This window comes from Grammomys surdaster, unplaced genomic scaffold (genome assembly GCF_004785775.1).
Source record: "Grammomys surdaster isolate TR1022 unplaced genomic scaffold, NIH_TR_1.0 205, whole genome shotgun sequence".
Classification (NCBI taxonomy): Eukaryota; Metazoa; Chordata; class Mammalia; order Rodentia; family Muridae; genus Grammomys; species Grammomys surdaster.
The window spans coordinates 4,380,976-4,403,267 of record NW_021604650.1 but is presented as its reverse complement, the minus strand read 5'-3'; the positions used below and the strand labels follow the sequence as shown (position 1 = coordinate 4,403,267).

General features: G+C 43.7%; 1 protein-coding gene across 5 annotated transcripts in view; it reads right to left on the bottom strand.

Moving 5' to 3' along the window:
* Ppp6r3 (protein phosphatase 6 regulatory subunit 3) overlaps positions 1-22,292 on the bottom strand; it is a 114,364-nt gene that overhangs the window by 7,229 nt on the left and 84,843 nt on the right. For 2 of the 5 annotated variants that reach the window (XM_028771240.1, XM_028771241.1), the window contains exons 15-22: positions 17,890-17,976; positions 13,177-13,274; positions 11,432-11,486; positions 10,490-10,620; positions 9,014-9,135; positions 5,339-5,492; positions 4,668-4,774; positions 2,680-2,830 (exon numbers count right to left, since the gene is read on the bottom strand). In XM_028771240.1, the coding sequence (XP_028627073.1) occupies positions 2,680-2,830; positions 4,668-4,774; positions 5,339-5,492; positions 9,014-9,135; positions 10,490-10,620; positions 11,432-11,486; positions 13,177-13,274; positions 17,890-17,976 (905 nt within the window). The remainder of the gene's footprint in view (positions 1-2,679; positions 2,831-4,667; positions 4,775-5,338; positions 5,493-9,013; positions 9,136-10,489; positions 10,621-11,431; positions 11,487-13,176; positions 13,275-17,889; positions 17,977-22,292) is intronic. The other 3 variants (XM_028771242.1, XM_028771243.1, XM_028771244.1) reach the window with 3 other exon arrangements.

Below are 22,292 nucleotides of genomic sequence, written 5' to 3'. Positions count from 1 at the left end.
GTGTCTGTCTACATATGAATGTGGGTACATGAGTGCAGGTACCATAGGAAGACAGAGGCATCAGATCCTTGGAGCTGGAGCCACAGACAGCTATGGGCTGCCTGACATGGATGCTAGGAACTGAACTTGGGTTGTCTGGAAGAGCAGAAGGCATCCTTAACCACAGAGCTGTCTCCTCAGCCACCCTTCCTTGTTTTGCAAAGAAATGCTATTCTGCCCATAGGTCAAAAGTATATTCTACCTTTTCCTCTGTTGACTCCCAGGAGACTCTGGTACATTCTTTGGCTCTAGTACCTAGTTCTTCACCTGGGAAGTATGGAAAAGACTCATAGCTGTACCTCACAGGGTTCCTGAGAGGAGAGAGCTGCTTGAAGCCAGACATAGGCAAAGTGCCTAGAGAACAAAGAGTACCAACACTGATGTATATACGCATTCTCTTACGAATGTGTTTTAGACAATATACAGCAGGACAAGGAAAAGTGATTTTCTGGCCTGAATTTCCCCAGAGCTGAGGTGACAGGCAGGTGCCACTATGCACAGCTGGTATCTCTCTCACGTGGGTGTGACATATGACCGTGGGTACTTGCCTGTATATGCACTGGTAAAGATCAACAGGTTGATACTGTAAGTCTTCAACTGCTCCTCACATTAGGCTACTGTCTCTCCATGAACCTGAAGCTCACTATTTAAGCTAAGCTGGATAGTCAGGAAGTTTCCAGAATCTGCCCGTCCTTCTGGATTACAGTTGCATATAGCTGTGCTAACCTTTACATGGATGTTGGGGATCCAAACTAAAGTCCTCATACTTACGCAGTAAGCACTTTACCTGTGGAATTGTGGAATCCTCCCCACACCCCCCAAAGCTTGTACTTGTATTCTTTTCATAATGCTCCTGCAGTTGCTTTAAAAGGCACTTAGGGGGATTGGATTTTTCCTTTTTAAAATAGTGCTGGGGATGAACACAGCGTCGTACGTGCTAGGCAAAGGCTCTAGCACTGAGCAGCCCTACCTCCCTTACCACCATCACTGTGGCCCACTCTTCAAGTACAGTAACACCACAGCTTCGATGCCCATGTGGCTGTAGATGACTGCACAGGTGGCAGGCAGGTCTTAACTATGCCTTTTTGTCACCTAGGCAAACTAGAAACCTTGAATTTCCACCTATACTGTAAGAGTATTTGGAACAAATTCCTTCTAAGAACTCTTTCTTAACCTAAAGGTTAACCTTGGCAGATGTCTCTGCAGCACTGAGCTGTCTCGTAATGGTGTATAAGGTTTGGACTTGCTTAGGTAATCTTCAAACTTTTCTTCAGAAATCTCCATTATAATAAATAAAGATGAAGTTCACGGTTTTGCGTATGTGAGTAATTTTTGTTTAAGTTTTGTTTTAGTCTTTTTGTTTGGGGGCTAGAGAGAGTTCAGTGGTTAAGAGAGCTGACTGCTCTTCTAGGGGACTTACGTTCAATTCCTAGCATTCATATTCGGCTTACAACATCTACAGCTCCAGTCTCAAGGGACCTGAACTCCTCCTTTTTCTGGTCTCTGAACATATGTGATGAAGGCATAATATGCAAGCAAAACATCCATACACATAAACTAAAATGGGAAAAACAAGTTGGCTGGGTTTTGTTTGTTAATCTTATATGTGTACGTGTGAGGTATATTTGTATGTCTTAGAGGACAGCTTTCAGGGTTCTGTTCTCTCCTTCCATGGGCTCAGGGACTAAAATCCCGTTATCAAGCTTGCATGGTCAATTTTTTTACCTGCTGAGCTGTTTCACTTGTATGTATACAAGTGTGTATCTGTGAATGTGCACTTATGTGAGTGTGCATGCATATGGAGGCCAGAGCTCAATCCCAGGTGATTAAAGAGCCATTCGCCTTGTTTTTTAGTTCCTCACACTGGGACTTGGGATCCAACGAGCCATAAGACTCTATCTGTTTCTGTCACCCCAGTGCATGTCACCATACCCAGCTTGTATGTGAGGACTCAGGATCAAACCCAGGTCCTCCCTCTTGCAAGAGGAAGCCCTTTACCAACCGAACTACCTCTCTAGCCCCTAGTTTGTAAGCTTTTAATAGAAGAGTGTTGACCACATTTGCCATATATGGCATTATCCTATCATCTGTTTCTCTAGTTCATGGTTTTGTCTTATAGTGCCCTCATTAAGCAGTGAAAGAGGACTTCTGTGATCAGGCCCAAATCTTGATAGAAGTGTTTCTGTTACCCTCTACAGTTTTCAGATTTAAATTTCCATTCTATTCATGAGTTGTAGAGCTGAGTCTGCTATTTTCAAATCCAGTCTGTGTTGTTAGCAGTATCCTATTGCTACTGAATTACAATAATTGTATTACAGTTACAGAATTCAATCTATCTGTATGCCACCGCACCGTGGGCAGACAAGTAGGATCTGCAGCCTCTGTCCATGCCAGTTTCTATCATGAGCAAAGCTGTGTCAATTACCTGAGCACTGTCAATCTGCTAGACTCTGAAGACAACACACACAAGGAAAAATGCACTTTAGGGGTTCAAACTGTCCCTCTAACATTAATAGAGATATTAGAAAGATAGCAAGCTAGCCTTTGAGTACTCAGTTGACTCTAAAAATGTTCATGTCTAGTTTCTTCCCCATTTCCTCCCGACAAGTTGTCACCGTAGGAGCCCCAGGCTCTGGTTACCTTTTGAAGACTGCAGTCTCTGTCTTGGCGTCTACAGTGAGGCTGAGTGTTTCCTTCATGCCGCCATTCATCACGGTCTCAGTTACCTTGTCTGTATTCTCAGCATCCTCTTCCCCATCTGAGCTGGCTTCCATGGCCACACTACCTGGTGCTGAAAGTGCACACAGTGGATGGTCACATATACCAATCCTACCCTGGAGCTCAGTCTCCTTTCGACTCAGACTCCCATGCCTTAGTCCTGCCTATGACTTCAAGATGTTAAGAGTGGCAGCTCTGCCTTGCTACATTCTTGAAGGGCACCTGGCTCTTATAAAAGCCCACCAGGGTGGCTCACTCATAGTTTTCCTCAATGGAGGGCTGCAAGTTCCAAAGAATCTTCCTAGCTCTGTGACCATATGGTCCCAGCCTCCTTCCACTGCTCCTACACCCATTCTACAACACAGGAGAATGGGTCTGGGGATCTTTCCTTCTTTGTTCTACAACAGGAAGCCACACGGTATGCTCAATGGTTATGAGCTTGGACTTGTCAGATTTCTAGATCTGAACCCAGTGTTCCAATCTATATAACCCCAGGTAGAGGACACTACTATGTGCCTCTAGCTCCTTGGCCACCAAACCAGCTACAATGGTGTTTTAAATGTTAAGCTGCTATAGTTTAGAGAGTCTCAACTGAATAACTCTTATCAGGTGAGTCTTCGGGGGATTCTATGGATGTTAACTGATGGAAGAGGATCTAGCCAACTGTGGGCCAGGCTCTCTACTGTGTATAAGAGAGGAAGGCTGGCTGAGGACGCCAGCAGCCAGCAAGGTGGTGATTATGCTCTCTCTGCTCGTGACTGTGGATGCAACATGGCCAGGTGGTTGAGCTCCTGCTTTGCTCCCTAAAATGACGGACTGAATAACCTGGAGACGTAGGTCAAGTGGAGCTTCTCCTTTCCTATGTTGCTTGTCGAAAGTCTTATCACACAACAAAATCAAACTAGAATACCAGACAACAAACTTCTGACACAACTTTTGTGGGCTCAAATGTTCGGAGTGATAATGTCCCCATCACTTTTCTGGTTTTGTTCTGGAGCCTCTGCTCACTTCCTCTTTCTTTTCCCAGAAACTCACCACTTTGCTCCTTCCTGAGGCTCTTGTCTCCACACACATCCCTACCACACTCCTCTCTCAAATGGCTCTTCAGCAGTCTGCAAACGGTTCAGGCTCAGTCCAAGGAGCACAGGTAAATATTCTGAGCAGTGATATTGCCCCCTAGGATTCAGATACCTATGACCACTTCATATAGGGAGGAAAAACCAGGCCCACAACCTAGAGCAGGATCACACCCCCATGTGCCTCAGCAGAACTCCAGAGGGTACTCAGGCACAGGATGGAGGCACGGTATCTAGTCTGGTCTTTTCTACCCTGAGCATTATGCTTTCTCCTCTCTCTGGGTTTAGATACTGTGATGGCTTATGTATGCTTGGCCCAGAGAGTGGCACTCTTAGAAGGTGTGGTCCTGTTGGAGTGTGTCACTGTGGGTGTGGGCTTTGAGACCTTCATCCTAGCTGTCTGGAAGCCAGTATTCTCCTAGCAGCCATCAGATGAAGACGTAGAACTCTTAGCTCTTCCTGCACCTTGCCTGCCTGGATGCTGCCATGCTCCCACCTTGATGATACTGGACTGAACCTCTGAACCTGTAAGCCAGCCCCAATTAAATGTCCTTATAAGACTTGCCTTGGTCATGGTGTCTGTTCACAGCAGTAAAACCCTAACTAACTAAGACAGATAACTACCTGTCCTCAACACTGACAGGACTGACACTTGGTAGCCAACTCCTTCTAGAATCTGTTTTGTGGTTCTGTCAGGATAGTTTCTTCTCCCTTCTCCTGTGATGACCAACAGACATCAGAGCCATTCTCTTATTTTCCTGCCTCCTTTTGGTCTGAGCCCAAGCCTGGTCTGGTCTGTCCTGCCTGCTGTGAGCATTGTCACACTGCACTCACCCTCTGGCTGAGAGGCCAAGGCAGCTGCACCAGGTGTCAAGGGGTCCACAGGCTCAGTGCTGGTTTCCATTTCCACAGGAGAATTACTCCTTAAAGACTCCTTTGTGCTTTCAGAAAAGAGAAAATTCCGATGTCAGCAGTGTGAACAGACCTCACTTACACAAAGTGAAACACAAAATCCTCATGAAATCTCTAATATTCAAATGTTGACAAAGCTATACAGGAGAAATAAGGTCTCTCTCACCGAGTAAAACAAACACAGGACTGGCAACAACAGTGACCTGCCAACACTCACAGCACAGACGGTGGCAAGTGAGAAACAAGCTCACACACAGCGAAGTTGGACCTGGCCTTACAGCTGTGCCTTTCCACAGGGGTCAGTCAGGCGCCCACTCTGACTTCCCTTGATCCCCCTATGGAGCATTTGAAGCGCCACAGCTCTAAAGGTGCCATCTTCCCTTCTATCCTGCTTAACATTCTGAAGCCATTCTTCCCAGGGCAGCTTCTGCTTTGCTGCCATGCTCAGCTGGGTCAGTATGCTTCAACCTCTGCTGAATCTCAATCCTTACTCAGCTCAGGTAAAACAAGGGGCAGAATATAACAAGGTGCACAGTCCATGCCCTGCCTGCTTCCTTCTGCAAAGGTTTTAAGAAAGCACACAACTTGCTCACCTCAGGGAGGATGTGAACTCTGAAAAAGAAGCCCAGCCTGTCTCTTTAGTTGGCATTGGCTCCTCTGTGCTCCAGACATCAGATCCCACTGAGTCCAAGGGAGCGCCGTGGGTGGTTTCCATTGGGACGTCAAAGTTGGCTGACCAGGTGGGTGCTGAAATGAGGGGAGGATTATCGTTTAGAGCCTTTAGCTCTTGAGTTTAACAAGTGAGTCTTTGTGACGCTGAGCATGGTGGGGTATGTCTGTCATTCCAGACACTCAAGAAACTGAGCTGGGAGATCTACTTGAGCTGAGGCAGACCTTGCATACCCTCAAAATGGAAATTATTCTTCAAAATCAGGTTAGTAGATAAGAAGAAAGTAGTTGCTATGGGAGAAAAGTTAACATGGCAGCACTGGGGGTGGGGCTGGCATAGTCACTGGAGTAGAGGGGGACACTTGTAGCTTTTTATCTAGCAACTCAATTCCTAAGAATATTTCCCAATAGAAGTATTATTCAAAGTACATACAAATATTCCACCCAACAGTTATTTTTCCTGCTTACCATATGCAAAGTTCTGGGATCAGTCCGTTGGGTGACAGCTTTACTGCACAGTTCAGACTACAGAGAAAGGAACTCTACTCTAGGGATGTGTGACAGTCCTTCCCAGAGTTACTGCCCCAGGCCTAACAGCAGAAACTGCTCAAAACTTTATAAAGAACCCAGGAGAACTTTGAGGAAGGAGGCAGGGTGTGTGCTCATGCGCATGTGGCATGTGTTAGAAGGCAGAGCCTCAGAGCTGCTGACAAAAAAAAAAAAAAAAGCCTTTCCCAACAGCAAGAAAATCGGAGGCTGTTGTCCTGTAGTGCTGAAGTAAACACAAATACCATGCAGACACTCCCCTCAACATAGAGACATGGTTAAGTCATACCAGCTCATTTCCTCCAGAGTCAGTCTGTCCATCTGTCTTCCACCCCACCCTGTGACACTTCTTTTTCTCTTCCTAGTTCTTTCTAGTGGCTTTCTGATATAAAATCTACAGCTCAGGCTGGCCTCAACTTTGCTGGGTGAGAATGACCCTAAACTCCTGATTCTCTTGCACCTCCCAAGTGGTGAGATTATAGACATGTGTCACAATGCCCAGAAATTCTGGAAAAATCTTTAGCTTTAAAAGAAGAAATCCTGTGGGGTTGCCTTCTTCAACTTCTTCCAGCTTTTCCCTAATTCAACCATAGGTGTCCCTGCCTTCAGTACATTGGTTGGGTGTAAGTATCTGCCCCTGTCTCAGTCAGCTGCTTGTTGGGCCTCTTGAAGGGCAGCCATGCTAGGCTCCTGTCTGTAAGCACACCAAAGAATCAGTAACAGTGTCAGGCCTGGGAGCCTCCCCTTGAGCTGGATCCCAATTTGGGTCTGTCATTGGACCTCCTTTCCTCAGTCTCCTCTCCATTTTTGTCCCTGAAATTCTTTTAGACAGGAACAATTCTGTGTCAGTGTTTTTGACTATAGGATAACAACCCTATCCCTCTGCTTGATACCCTCTCTTTCTACTGGAGGTGGACTCTACAAGTTCCCTCTCCCCACCGTTGGGCATTTCATCTAAGGTCCCTTTGAATCCTGAGATTCTCTCACCTCCAAGGTCTCTGGTACATTCTAGAGAGTCCCTGCACACTCCTAGGTTGCATATTTCCATTCATTCTGCTGTCTCCCCAACTAATACCTGATCATGTTCCCCCTTTCCCCTCCCTCACCCAGATCCCTCCCTCTGGTGGAGGGTGAGGTGGGGATATCTTTTTGGAGACTAGGGAAGAAGAATGGGTTGAGGAACTCTTAGAGGGCAGAATGGGGGGAGATAACGACCAGACTGTATAAGAAAGATTAAAGACAATAATTAGAAGAGGAAGAGGAGGAGGAGAAAGAGGAAGAAATAATAATAATCCTGTACCAATTACATCAGGGAATGAACTTAAGGACACTGTCAAGTGGAATACCAGTCCCATATGACACTGCTATAATGACTTTGAATGTCTGAGACACCTAGACTAGCCAGATCCAAACATCAGCAGCACTGAGACCAAGGGCAATAGGGGCTGCTTGGTGGGGACAGATAAGAAAACTCTAGTGATCTATTGCACTACAGAATGAATGTGTGAAGTGTCAGGAGCAGAGCCCAGGAGAAAGCAACCTTGGTGATGCCAGAGCTCCCTTCTCCTTCTGACTCCCTATGTCCTCCCAGCTGTCCAGTCCAGTTCTCTCACTGCTGCCTTGAGTTCTGTTGGCAAAGTTCCCAGCAGTTCCCTACAACCTTTCAAAAGGCAACTATCAGGGGCCGGAGAATGGCTCAGTGGTTAAGAGCACAAACTACTAGAGGACCTAAGTTCAGTTCCTAGCACCCACACAGGTTGCTGGTTCATAACCACCTGTAATTCTGGCCAAGTCACAGGATCTTCAGGAGATGCCTCACCTCTGGACTGAGTTATGTGTACAGACCCACAAATAATATACACATAAACATAACTAGCCACATTAACCAGCTTTTGGGACCCTGCCTTCTTGCTGGATGTTCCATTTTCAAATGGCCTTGTCAGTGGCACTGAGGCGGCACACCCTCAGGAAGATCTTCCACACCTGCTCAGGAGTGCTTACTACTTCCAGGAGGCACTAAGCAGAGGGTAGAGACTGTGGCAATTCAGCACTACAGGCCTACTGTCTGGTACATAAACGTGGGGACCTGAACCTAAGGGCAGGGAAGTCCAGGGCCTGTGCCGGAGGACACAGACCTTTAGGACTGGAGAATGGGGAGGACTGGAACCTTAGGGGAATCTGCATGACTGCTAAAGCCATGTCTGTCTATGAGGCTTCATGAAGAACTGAGGACGTATAGGCCACCATGGTGATAGATAGGGTCAGGCTTGAGGGCTTGAGAAAGTCTTCAGTCACACCATGAGGCTTTCACATGAACAACACCCCCTACCCCTCACCCCCCACTTTTTTTTTAAAAAGTTAGTACCATTTTAAAAGACAGCAAATTCAAGTCTTCTAGTTAATAAGCAGGAGGGCACAAATGTGGACCATCTGAACAAGCCTAAAGTTTGAAGTTTCACAAATAAACTGTAAAGAAATGTTTAAAATTGCCTGAGCCTAATTTGGTTTTTCTAGTGCATTCCAATCATGACTCCATAATACACAATTATTTCCTCATTTCTGTGGCCTGTGTTCTCTCTTTTTTTTTAAATATATACTTTTAATTATATATATGCATCTTTGTGTGCAGGTGCCCATGGCAGTCAAAAGAGGGCATTCGATCCCACAGAGCTGAAGGCAGTTGTGAATGACCTGCCTGAACTCTGGACTTTGGAACGGCAGTGTTATCATCACTGACCACTCCTCCTGCGCATCTCTGGCTTTTCCACTGTTACATCAGCCCCTGGAGCTGGAGGGAGCTGTGGGGCCCATGCACCCAGCTAGTCTTATAAAGGCAGTGATCACACCAATCATCAAAGTGTATTCAGTTTGTCCCTCCATACATGATATTCTGGAAATGCAAACCTGCAAGGAAGTCACATGGTGTGGCAACAGTGCTTTTAGGTCAACTGTGGCTCAGAGGCCATCTCAGATGCCACAGGTCACTCTTCACAAATTTCAGGAACAGGCAATTTCAAGCACTAGAACTAACTCATAAGGACAGGGTGACTCACGTTCATTCAGATCCACCTCCATTTTGTCCTCTGTGTTTGCACTGCTGGACTCAAACAGGTCTTGTTTGGCCCCATCTTCTTCTTCAGAGTCTGTACTTTCTTCACTGTCCGTACTGCCGGAGCTATGAAACAACACTACAATATTTAAGGCTGCTTAATCAGAGACCAGCCATGTCCAGAAAAATTTAAAGATCCCTGGACCACGCCCACCTATGATAGTTTCATAGAGGAAGGTTTGGTATGTGCCAAAGATACTAAGCATCCTTCTAGACCTTTTCCTTCCTTCCTTCTTTCTTATTTTTTATTTCTTGTTTGTTCATTTTTTCAAGACAAGATTTCTTAATGTAGCCCTGGATATCTTTGAACCTAAGAGATTTGCCAGCCTGGGATTAAAGGTCATTTTGGCCACTGCCTGGCCCAAATCTTTCCTTCTCATCATCCTGTATACACCAGAGCTTAGGATGTTAAAAAACATTTTGTTTTTTTTTAATTGGGATAAGAGGCTTCTAATGTCTATGTACAAACTCCTGATATGGCTTCTGGTTTGAAAAAGTTTCTGAACTAAGACGAGGTTGCTGACTGACTGGACATTACTTGCAGGACAGAGATGTTTCTGTGGGTAAAAGTGCTTCTTGTCAAGCCTGATAAACTGAATGTGATCCCCCAGGACCCTCAACCAAAAAAGAAAAAAAAACAGATTACTCCAAGATGCCTCTGACTTGCACACATGTGCTATGGCATACATGTGCAAGCACACACATGTTTACCCTAAATAAATATAGTTTCATTAAGTTACTCACAAAGGAGAACCAAGTTAAAAGAAAAGAAGGAAAAAAGAACATGGGATCATATTCCATGCCTCTTATGTAAAGAGCCATGTTGCTAAAAAGACAGAGGGGATTAGAACATCCTCCCTTTTATTATGTTTTGCTTGCTTATTTAATGTATGTGAGTGTTTTCTTTGCATGTATGTCTGTGCACCATTTCTGTGCCTGGTACCCATAAAGCCCAGAAGAGGGCACTGGATTCCTTGGAACTGAAGTTATGATGGCTATGAGCTGTCATGTGGTGCCGAGAATCTAATTTAGGTCTTCTGGATAAGCAGCAAGTGTTTTTAAGCACTGGCTCATCTCTCCAGTCCTCCATCCATTAAAAAAAAAAACAAAAAAACAAAAAAACCCAACTTAGTTTTATGTGCATTGGTGCTTTGCTTGTATGTTTGTCTGTGTGAGGATGTAAGATTCTCCTGAAACTAGAGTAATAGACTATTTGAGAGTTGTCATGTGGGTGCTGGGAATTGAACCCAGGTCCTCTGAAAAAGCAGTCAGTGTTCCTAACTGCTGAGCCACCTCTCCATCCATTCTTAAGAGCATTCCTCCTGTTACAATAAAGCACTGGCCTTGGGTTCATCCTACATTGGTTGGTGCCATGTGCCAGTCTCATGAAAATCAATTGGCACGACAAACCATGGCTTACCTGGACCTCCTCTGGGATTCTGGAGTAAATGCAATGTGCTTCTCCTCCCAGATATCCTCTTCATCAGAGCCACCATCATCAAATTGCTGTATCCGTTCTTTACAACATGCTTCAAACAGGGCAATATTTCCCTACAGAAGAAAAGTAAGGAAAGAGAAAACCACAACTAACGTCAGAACTGTTGTCTCTTCCAACTTACCATTGAAAACTGTATTTTTACATTTGCTTTTCAAAAAAAATGGTACCTATCATATATGCTCAAATAAAGCATAACCATAAAAAAAAAATGTTAGCTTCTATGTAAGTAACAAAAATTCCTAAGACTGGATTTTAAGTTAGCATGAAAAAGGCCTAAACATGAGCTCACTCACACCTCATGGGACCGCCCATTTCATTCTGAGCTTCCTCTGTGACCCAGAGATAAGTCTTCAATATGATCAACAAGGAAATGACCTGGATCCTGCCTGCTGCTACCAACCCAGGAAGCCACGAGAAACTGTGATAACCTGAGGAGTCATTCTATATCACCACAGCGAGTAAAAGCAGGTTCTCATGATATTCAATCTAAAAATTAAGACAGCCCCATTAAAATGTCACAAATGTCTTGTTTATAAGAGAAGCCTGGGAGAGAGCTTGATATTGATCCAACTTACGTTCTTTTCATGCAACAGAGATGAGAAACCAAGACCAAATGTCTATGGTACACTCACAGTGACCAGGGTCCTATTAGCCTAGTCACATCTTAAACCAAGGTTGCAAACTCCTACTTGCAGGTCCAGGCAGACATCATGAGCATGTGACACTCATAACTGGGATGGATGTAGGGTCCCAGAGGGCAGAGGAGCCTACAGCTCGGGGCAACTATTTGCAACCTCCAGCAAAACCCAAGTCAATTCTTCACTTCTCCAGTGGCACAACACAACAGGAAGCATTTATACTCACACTTTCATTTGTATTGAGAGTAAAGTTGATATCTGACACCCGATCAAAAGAAACACTGTAAAGAAAACATAAGAATTGTTGTCATCCATAGGTGGCTATAGACAGTGCTCTGAAATTTTCAAAATTCAGAGTATTTACATTATCAATGCACTCTCCATCAATAATTCACAAACCCATCTTGCTGTATGCAATGATGCCCTCCCTGGTACTAAAGAGTGGATACAGGGGAGAGCTGAGATGGGAGGTGTTGAGATGAGGCTTTGAGGCCTTGACAGCCTTTCAACATCGAATTTCTAACTTCTGTGCGAATCATGGTTGCAAGGATCATACCAACAAAACCAAGAAAAAAGCTGACAAACAATCAAGCCAAAACATAAAAAACCACAAAAGCATTGTTAGGTATTAGGACCAATTCATACATGAAACACACAGGCAATTCTATCATCCTGCCTCCTTGACAGCATGACAGGGATGGGTAAAAGCAGTCATGATGAGCTATATGATTGTAAATGGTGAGACAATGTCATTAATCTTCAAAGCTCGGTTCTAACCAGTTATCATGCTAAGTATTTGTTCTAAAAGAGAATGTCAATTCTCACCTAGTCATACTTATTAAAGAGTCCAGATGGGAAAAGTCCTAGATGTCAAGTGGAGATGGGATAGGGATTGTGTGTGTGTGTGTGTGTGTATTCTGATCCTGTGTAGAATGTTCACATAGCAAACAGATAAAATGCCTTGTGTAGTGTTCTTTCTGGATAGAAATAAGCCAACGAAGGGGGTTGCTGGGTGTCTTAGTGCCTGCTGTTTGCAGTAGAGCCTCTGCTCCAGAGTGCCTACAAAGCATGTTCACACAGTGTGCTGTGAAGATTTTAGCTTTCCAGATTCCAAATTCAAATGTGTAATAAAGCAGCCTACACTGGCTCAAGTCCAACAGCTACTGCAAACTACACTGGACTCTGTGAGAGTCACTACTTGAGATACAATTACAGTGGCTTAAAATTTCCCTTCACCTCTGTTCTCAATAACCAACAATCCTCATATTAGGTAGCATGTTCTCCTTCCCAGGCAGGATGCAAGATGCTGGTCCTCGATTCTGCAGACATCTGCACATCTCCTTTCACTACAGTGCACAGTTCCTAGTTCCCTCTCTGTCTCTGACCCTGACTGCAGAGCAATGGTTAGAGTGCTTGGCTTTTGCAAAATAGCTCAAATCTCCTTCCTTATAGGGACTTTCCCAGAGCAGGGAGCACATACAAGCAGGGTTGGTTGGTCCTGCTGCCCTGGTCATCTGCAGGAAGGCAGTACTAAACAATGTGCCGGAGAGTCAGTGACACCTTGACCAGGGAGCAAACACGGGAAGGAATTACACAATCACTTGCAGTAATGGTACACTGAGAAGAACAGAATGGTAGCTGAGGGCAATGGCAGGCAACTATTCTACCATATGCTTTGGAAGCTAAGACAGGGGGATGCTTGAGCTCACAAATTCAACATCAGCAGGGGCTAACACAGTGAGACTAATTTCAAAAACAACAATCACTTAATAAACACAAGTCCCTAGGAAAGGTTCCAGTGCCCTGCCCAACTCCCAGGAACCCTTGGTTCTTAGTTTTGTCTTAACACCAAGAAAATGACAGTGGGACCTCCAACTCAGAGAAGCTACAGAATCCATGCAGACAGGAGAATCATGAAAATAGTTATAAAAAGTGTGTGTAAGAGGTTGTGAAACACCAAAATATACTCACTTGCCAATGTCGTCTTGGTCTGCAAACTTCTCATCGTTGAAGCCAAACTGGTCAATAAAATTGGACGTCATTTGTTGCATCTGATAATCAGAAAAGGCCTGGCAACCCCAGGACCAGTGACAGTGACACCATGATTCTAATGACATTCTATACACTATTTGCCCATTTGTGCTCCAGAAAACCACTCTAACTCACACAGCCACGGAGCTTTAAAAGTTGGTGTGTTTTTCTTTAAAAAAAAGAAAAATCAAATAATTTCAGACACCCTTTACCCCAAAGGGGGGAATTTTTGAAATATGACACACAAATTGCTCCACTATACATCAGTAAGTAATATTCAAGAGATCGTACTGTAAAAAGTGACGACTACTATAAATAGTCTTTGGACAGAGAACTGTGTTAGCCTTAATGTGAAGAGGTGAAAGACATGAAGGTCTGAAATTATCAGAAATATCATCATCTCCAGACACAACCAACAGTATGCCAAAATATACTATATGCTAACCATCCCCAACCTCCCACCCTCTTCCCCAGGCCCCACCATTTCCCCACACCCATCCACCATAGCAAAAAATAGCATCAGAGAAAGAAAGTGCGATGGACATAAGCATGATTCTACAAATGAAGTGCGGGTCTAAGTCTTGGAGACTGAGAGCTGTCTGAGACACTTCTGCACAACCTACCTGAGAGAGCAGGCAGCTTTAACCGCCTCAGAAATCACTCAGAAAAGCCTGGAACACTGAAAGGTCTACAGAGAGGCCAATTCTATTTCTATCAGCCTCAGGTGAGTCTTCCCAGTTGGAAAATGGGGTAATGTTATATTGGACCCACCCAAGTGCTGACAGTCTACTTACGCCATCAGGAAACATGCTCTCACTACACAAAGACATCAAGAGCTATCTCACCTCCTCATTCTTACCCAGACAGTAAACACAGCACAGGACCATGCTGTGAGTATTACATGTGGCCAAGGACAGAGCCAGCAGCACGACCCAAGGAATAGCACTTACTAATGGGGCTTTTGAGGCTAGGGGGAAGATGTAATGTTATGAGTCAGGAGACCTCTTGGATCTCCACCTCAGCAAAGTCCAGAGCCCCAACACTGCACTGTAGAAATAAATAGCTCTGTCATGCACCTTGACCACACTAACTCTTGTAACAGGGAATTATGGCATGGGTAATCCAAACTGTATGTAATTTAAAAATAAACTTCATGTCTGGCTTTGGAAATCACATTTGCTCAGGTGTGAAAACAAAACAAAACCAAGGAAAACCCAACCAACCCTGACTAGAGTGGCTGTGTACAGAACTCACTTTGCTCTCAAGCAAGACATCGCTCCCCTGTCAGGCTGGATCATAGGGATGGCATGACATGAGTTCATGGATGTGTGAGGACAGTGAGTGTGGGCGTGGTCTGGAGCACAACTGAAGCAGGCATGGGAAGTTGGTTAGAGCAGAAGAGAAGACGAATGTTCTAGGTGACAGAGCACTCTGGGTAAACAAATGAAAAACAGGCAGGCAGCCTTCACAGCTATTTCGGCAAAAGACTGAAATCAACTCCTTTGACCTAGAACCTTATGGCTTATGAGTAATGTGCGTAAAAGACCTATAAGGTCTATAAGGTCTGCTGAGCAATCAACACAAGACAGACTGTAGATTTATCTAGACTAGAAATCTCACAGAACAAGGTGAAATTTCCTCCTAGAAGCTTTGTTTTATATACATAGGCTTTCCTCAAACTTTTCATACAGTTTATGATACAGTTCTTTAGATATGAAAAGAAACATTCCCTGAAGTTCAATACTTCACAACCAGCAAATACAACACAAAATGTATACATACATACATACATGTACATAAACAGATACATTCATATGTATATACGTGTACTTTTATTTATCAACCCTATGCATCTAGACAAGAGCTACAGCAACTGACAAAAACTGGGGTCAGAGAGGCCTCATCAGTTCTCAGTCTAACAGATAACATAGTGCCTAGGGAGATAAAGTAGCAACGAATCCCGTTTGCATCTGTTTTCTACTAATGTACGGAAGCCAGTAAGCCCAAAATGAAGAGCTGTCATACTCTACATGCAAAGTGCTGCCAATTCGTATGACCCAACCTAGAAAGCAATACATGGCTGTATGAACATTAAGGAGCACTGCTCAGTACTGCCATCCTGGCTCGGATGAGGAGCAAGCTCTAATGTCACTGCTAAGGCACAGAAACTGCTCTGAACTCAGTCTGACCCAGTATCATGTCCCAAGCCTGTGCACGATTTGAAGTGCTAGAGGTGTCATCTTACTCTGACACCCATCCACCCAGCAAAGGGAACAGCTCATACCCTCCAAAGTCTAGGAGATGCTAGGAAAGCAGAAAGGACTAGAGCAGAACATAATGGCACATACATTGCAAGGCACTGGCTCACTGCTCAAGGCGACATCCTGAGCAGTTAACATCAAGGGTCACCATGTTAATAACTGTCTTCACTCTGTACACTTGGGCTCTGAGTAGGAAGCCTAACTTCAGACAGGAATGAGAACTTTAACAAGTTGCTATCTACAAATTGATACTGGGCTAACAGTGGAAACCAGGACAAAACTGTTAGGTTAACCTAGACCCTCTTTCTCCAGAAAAATGTTTTGGATCAGATTAATTTTAAACCAGTTCGTGATTAGTTCATAGTGTAACTATGCAAAAAAGAGCTACTGTAAGCCTGTCAATCAGAAAAGACTAGCAATTACTCCATACATGTGGAGGTCACATGCAGTGGATGAAGCTGGTAAGGCCCTGGCCAGGGCTGTGTCAGGATGTCAGCTTTGCAGACTAAATTGAATATGAGAGAAAACACCCCCAAACAAACATGGCTCTAGAACCAGGTATCTAGAACCAGAATAAGAAAGCCAATGCACTTTCTAGATGCCTAAAAATAACTTCTAGATTAAATCAGTAGCTACAAGTTTAGGCACCAACAAAGTCTTCAGTTTGATTTACAGGGGTGGGAGGAAGGCATGGTCAGGAAGATGTTAAAAGCATCTATCTATCTATCTATCTATCTATCTATCTATCTATCTATCATCTATCTATTTATCTTCTATCCAAATTACATTTATTCCCCCCGCCCCGTGTGTGTGTGTGTGTGTGTGTGTGTGTGTGTGTAAGTCAGTTTAGTTCTCTCCTTCCACCATGTGTGGGTTCTAGGTTCAAACTCAGTCAGGCCTGTGGGCTCAGCAACAACTCAATGGCTGAGCCACCTTATTGGCCCAGGCATCTTTTTTCTTTGTTTTGTCTTGTTTTTTGAGACAGGGTTTCTCTGTATAGCCCTGGCTGTCCTGGAATTCACTCTGTAGACCAGGCTGGCCTTGAACTCTGCCTCCCAAGTGTTGAGATTAAAGGTGTGCGCCACCACTGCCAGCGGCAACTTCTTTCTTAATACTATTTCTTAATACTGTATTTTAACAGGTGCAAACCACCTTGACAGTTCACATCTGAGTCACTAAGCTTTGTCCTAGGGTTATAGCAATGCACTTGGGCTCACACCTGGTCAAGCTGACTGTTTGAATATTCTACAGTGCAAATGTGACAGTTCAGAATATCGCTAACAACACAGGGCTGTTTGTAGTGGTTTGCTGTGTTCGCCTGCCTAGGCAGCTGGTGCTTCTTGAAAGCAAGATGTGTTCTGTTCAAGACACTGCTTTTCCACAGTGCTCCCTAACTCTAAATTTAGGAGAATGGCTGCTAAAAGGAGCTAGTGTCAAAAAAAACAGAAGGAAACCAGAAAGTACTAAACTTTGGCTTCAAACACATCTGGGAAACGCTAAATGTCTTTAGCATCAAAAGCAAGCAACTGTTCAGTAAGTAATACTGGAATATGATGGGTATGCAACTTGGAAGCCAAAAACAACCACACAAGAAAATCAGAAGGTCCACACTGACCCATTAAGAAGTGTGACTTAGAGTCAGAAAGAAGCCAAGCACCATCAGTATAGTGTGGCAGTGTTTCCTTAATCCCATTGTCACACCAATTCCTGGACCAGACAGCTAAGGACAGCTTTTCCCCATAAAACAGGGAACAATCTGCTTCTATTCTGAACTCTCAAACTCAACCTCCAGTAGAAACAAACTCAACCAGCAGTTTTCCAAGAATGGCCAAAGAATGACAAATCAGTACATATTAATATTGATCTTTTTTTTTTTTTTTGTTAGAAAGACTAAATGCAGTCAATACATGGTGTCAATTTAGGGGCAGGAACAGCAAGAATGCTTTTAGCTGAAACTTCATTTAGATGCCATACAACACAATTAAAAAGCACAAAGGAAGGAGTATCTAGATACACCATGAGGTCCAGGGGTACTGCACAAAATTCACTCCAACGTTTTCATTCTTATTTCTGTCACTCTTAACCAAGGTCTCTTCCGAGAATCTTAAGTAACGATGTACTACCATTAAAGTCTATCCAGTCAGCATGTGAGGTGATCTGATGACTACCTAGTTCATGCAGTGCTCACCAATGTCATCATTCCTCACTGTTACCCAGAACACAACAGTATAAGCCTACCTAGCAAGGCCCCAGTTTTCTCTGGTTCAATCATTTTGCCTATTTGGTAGTAATACCAAACCACATTCTAACAGTGACAGATGCTGATCCCCAAGGGCAGCTAAACTAAGCATTTAAGATAAAAACAAATAGCAAAGCTTTAGGTGTGACTCACTTGCTGCAAAGAGGAATCCTGTGAGAAACCCGTGTCTTTAAAGTCAATTTCATCATCACTGGATGAATGAATATGGCAGGTTGTAACCTATATGTATAAAAATGTAAAAAACTATTTAACATTGAAAAGTGGTGGACATTTGCATCAGCATTTTTATGGAAAAAAATTATCACATTCAGCTTTTGTTTCAATATACTAAAAACCAAACCCAAAACCCAAAAACAAAAACAAACAAACAAAAAACAGCAACAACAGACCCAGAAATAACAGTTAAGTTGTCAAGCACACCCAGTCAATCTAGAGTCCACTCTCTGGCTACCCACCCAGCTGGCTGGTGGTTTCGCTCCTCAGGAATAGCATCTCCAGGAATTGCAGAGGAAGAAGGAAGAATTCCTCCATTCAAGGGGGAAGGCAGAAGTAACAGTGCAGTGCAGATGAAACAAAAACAGCAGGTATGTATCAGGCCTTGTAGGCAAAACACTGTTCTAGGGATCACTCATGAGCTACAAGAAAGGCCAACCTTATAGATAAGCAGTTTACTTCCTTCTTGACTTTCCTGCCTATGCCAAGAAAGGCACTGGCCACAAATGCTCAATCAACAGTTCTCTGATCAATAAAAGACCCCATGTGCCCTCCCTGCCCCAGAGAATAAGTGGTCAACTTTCTGTACCTTAAAAAAAAAAAAAACACAAAACCAAACACAAAAACCTACCAACAGGAACTTCTTGCCATTCATGGCCAAGTGATGCTAATTCAGAAACGTGCTGACTATAATAGTTTTCACTGCTAGCATATTTAACAACAAAATTCTAGAAGCCAGCAAAATTCTAGAAGGAAATGTTATATTTCTGAAGGTTACTTACATTGAAGTCTCTAGAGTTCTCTATACTGGCTTACTATGTAGGCTAGGCTTGCCTCAGGATTAGATCTACCTGCCTCACTCAGCATCCCAAAAGCTGGGATTACAGGCATGTGCCCCATGTCTGCTCTTCTGTTCTGGGTAAACACATATACTAAACATAAGTAAAACATAAGTGTTCCTCTGCCAACTCTGAGGCTGTGCTTCACAGTCTAGTCTGACATTAGCAAGCTAGTACTTATCATGCTAAGCCAATGTATACTTGGGGTACAACAAAAGTATAGGACACAGAAACAGGACAATTTAAAGAATGAATTAGCTGCCCTGAATGAGCCAGCAGAGACTTGGTTGCTTCCAGGAGTCCTCTTGTCTAAGTGCAACTACATTACAAAGAATCCATAGGCCAATGGTTCTCAACCTGTGGTTCTGAACCCCTTTGGGGATCAGCATTACGAAGTTTGAAAACCACTGCCATAGGCTTTTCTTCCCTATTAAAAAACAAGAGTTAATCATGCCATTAAATAAAGAGGAAATTTTTGTGGAGCAATTAGGCAGGGCCAGACATATGAATCCTTTACATAGGTTGCTAAACTATTGCCTTCCAGGGAATCATTTATAATGCCCTCACCTTTGGAGTTGGGGGTCTTATTAGGCTAGGCAGGCCTTGAACTAAGGATACTTTTGCCTCAACTAACATCACTGAGTACACACTTAGTTCACAATGTTTTCTCTAAAGATAGTTTTAGCCAACTATGAGCCCTAACAGCACAATGCAGGCAGACCTTTAGCTGTGTTAATGGAGGGTGTGCCTCCTAAGGGCACCTACATCATCTGAAAGAATGAAATGAATGAAAGAGAGGATTTCACTGCCTCATGGGGGATCAGAATCCCAACCCATTCATCACCAACTCTGTGCAGCCTGAGTTCTTCATCTACATCACACACAGCCCTTCGGATGTACCAGAAGCTCAAAATCGCCAGCTTCCTGCTCCTTCAGCTAAAACTTTGGCTGTTTTTATCTTCTTCACAGCTGCTCAGCCACTCTCACATTGCAACTGCCCTACCACTTCTCACCAACTTCACCATCAGCTAGTGAGTGAGTTAATATCAATGAGGCAGCTTACCCTGTATGAGTCTGGGTTTGGCCCAGAAGCCACAGAAATCTTCCCACTCATACATGGAATTATGTCACTTTTTATATCTAACCCTAGTGGTTTCTTATCTTATCCAGATATGAAGCTACAGTCCAAAGAACACCCTAAGGATGAGGCGACTGCTGAGACTCACTAGCAAGAAGTGCCGTCCCCAGCGCTGGGGCAGACAATCCTGCTCACATCTTAGCTGGCTACATTGACAGGAAATTTACACAAGCACATGCCTATCACTCCACACTACTTCCAGCCCCTGTCTGTCAATGATGGTAAGAAAACAATAGTCCTTCTAAAATACTCTCTTCACAGGAGAGATAAGTAAAGCCTGAGACAAATTCAATTTCTCAAAGTTTGTACAAAACATTATCTATTTTCCATTTTTATCTAGTCCTTACCAATTTTTAGTTTGGAGGTTTAGGCAAAATGCAGATGTAACTAAAAACAAATTTAAAGTTGAGCGTGGTGGTGGCTGAGGCAGAAGATCAGAGTTTGAGGTCAGTCTGAGTTACAAACTGAAATACTATAAAAACAAAACTAACCCAATAACCCAGGTCAAAGCATACAATTTTAACATTCTAGCTTCCTCACGGTGGCTGCACAGGAACCTACTGCATATATATTTGGCTTCATTTTAAATGAAGGGGCTGAAAGACGATTCCTCTGTCTTAGAGCTGAGCTATAATGCTACAGTGGAAGCCACAGGAGCCGGGGCCCACACAGCTTATGTGATATGGAGTGGGGATGGGGCGGGGAGAAACTATCTTTTTGTGAACATTAAAATACAAATAGCCAAAGCAACATACCAATGTAGTAACTTTGGAAGTTATGAACACTCCTCAACACTGCAGAGAGGAGTCATCTGTGTCATCTTAAAAGCAGACATGTAAGGCAGCAGATCTAGTCATCTATCTGACATATTCCATCTATTACTCAACTGACACTTCCACTGGTGATTCACAGGCCTACATTCACAGGCACTACATTCACAGGCACTGTCACTTTTTCAAGGATAAACAAGACCCACAGTATTTACCCAATTATATTTATAGCAGTATCTATATTAGTCTACTGCTCTCCTAGAACATGTGCCTAACCCCACCAAAATAAAGTGAATATATTCTGGGGAGGGAAATAACCTGAAGGAAATAGCTAAACCCTCTTTGGTAGCTAGAGTATCCTTAAATCTTTAAGAAAGATCTGAAAACTCCCTACCTGAAGGGCTTATAGCCAAATACAGAAATATGGAGAAAGTCTCTGGAGCCAAAGAACTGAAAAGGCCTTAAGAAAACCCAACAATGTCAACACAGCAAAATCTTGGGAGAGAAGCAACCCAAGAGGATGTCAGCATGCTTTGAAGATCTTTTACTTAATTAATTGATCTTTTAATTAATTGATTAAGTTTGGTTGTTTGGGAGGGGCACATACTCTATGGCACATAAACTAGTAGAGAGTTTGTTACCTGCTCCAACTATGTGAGTTCCAGGGATCAACCTCAGGTTAAGCTTGGCAGCGGAGCTTTTACCCACAGCACCCTCTAACTACCTTGTCTGCAGGTAGCTCTACATCCTATGCAGGCTGGCTTCTCTGTAGCCTACTGGGAGTATCTCCTACTGAGAGTACCTGTGGTCTAAGAACAGTGCCATCTTAGGAGAATGGAACTCTGCTTTGGTGAAAGATGGTGTTCCTCGAAGCTTCCCTTCAATGCTGCCTGCCAAGACGAACGGAGCAGGCCATGTGCTCTGTGCTGCTCTCACTCAAGGACTCACTAGACTGAATCTCTTTGGGCCTACTGATAGCATGCAAAGCAGCTGAGAACTGACTTTGTGGGCAGCAATGACACCCTTCTGTACTACAGACTGCTCTCAAAGAACTCTGCTGCAGTTACCTAAGATTAAAGCTTTTTTGGGTGAGAGGAGGGGAGCTTTTCATGTAGTCCAGGCCTCAAACCTGCAAAGTAGCTAAGACCACCCTGAAAGACTTGGGTTCCCCCGACACCTGTGTGTTTCTGTATGTGTAGTACATGTGTGGGTACCTATGGAGGTCAGAGGTTCATGACCTGGAGCTCATCATTTCCACCAGGCTGGGATCATCCTGACTCCCTTAATGCTGGCTTAAAAGCATGCACTTCCATGCCCAGCTCTTACGTAGGCCCTGGGGACTGTATACAGGTCCTTATGTTCCTACAGCAAGTTCATTATATAACAAGCCATCTGCTAGCCCTAGCCTCAAACTTCTGATCCTCCTGTGGATTACAGGCATATACTAGTATGTCCCACAAGAAAATTTTTTTTCTTTTTTAAAAAGCTTGGAAAGAAGTTTTAAGTGGACATTTTTTATTTTGTTTTTTAAAATAAGAGGCCAGGTAGAGCTATATCATGAGATATAGCTTTCTC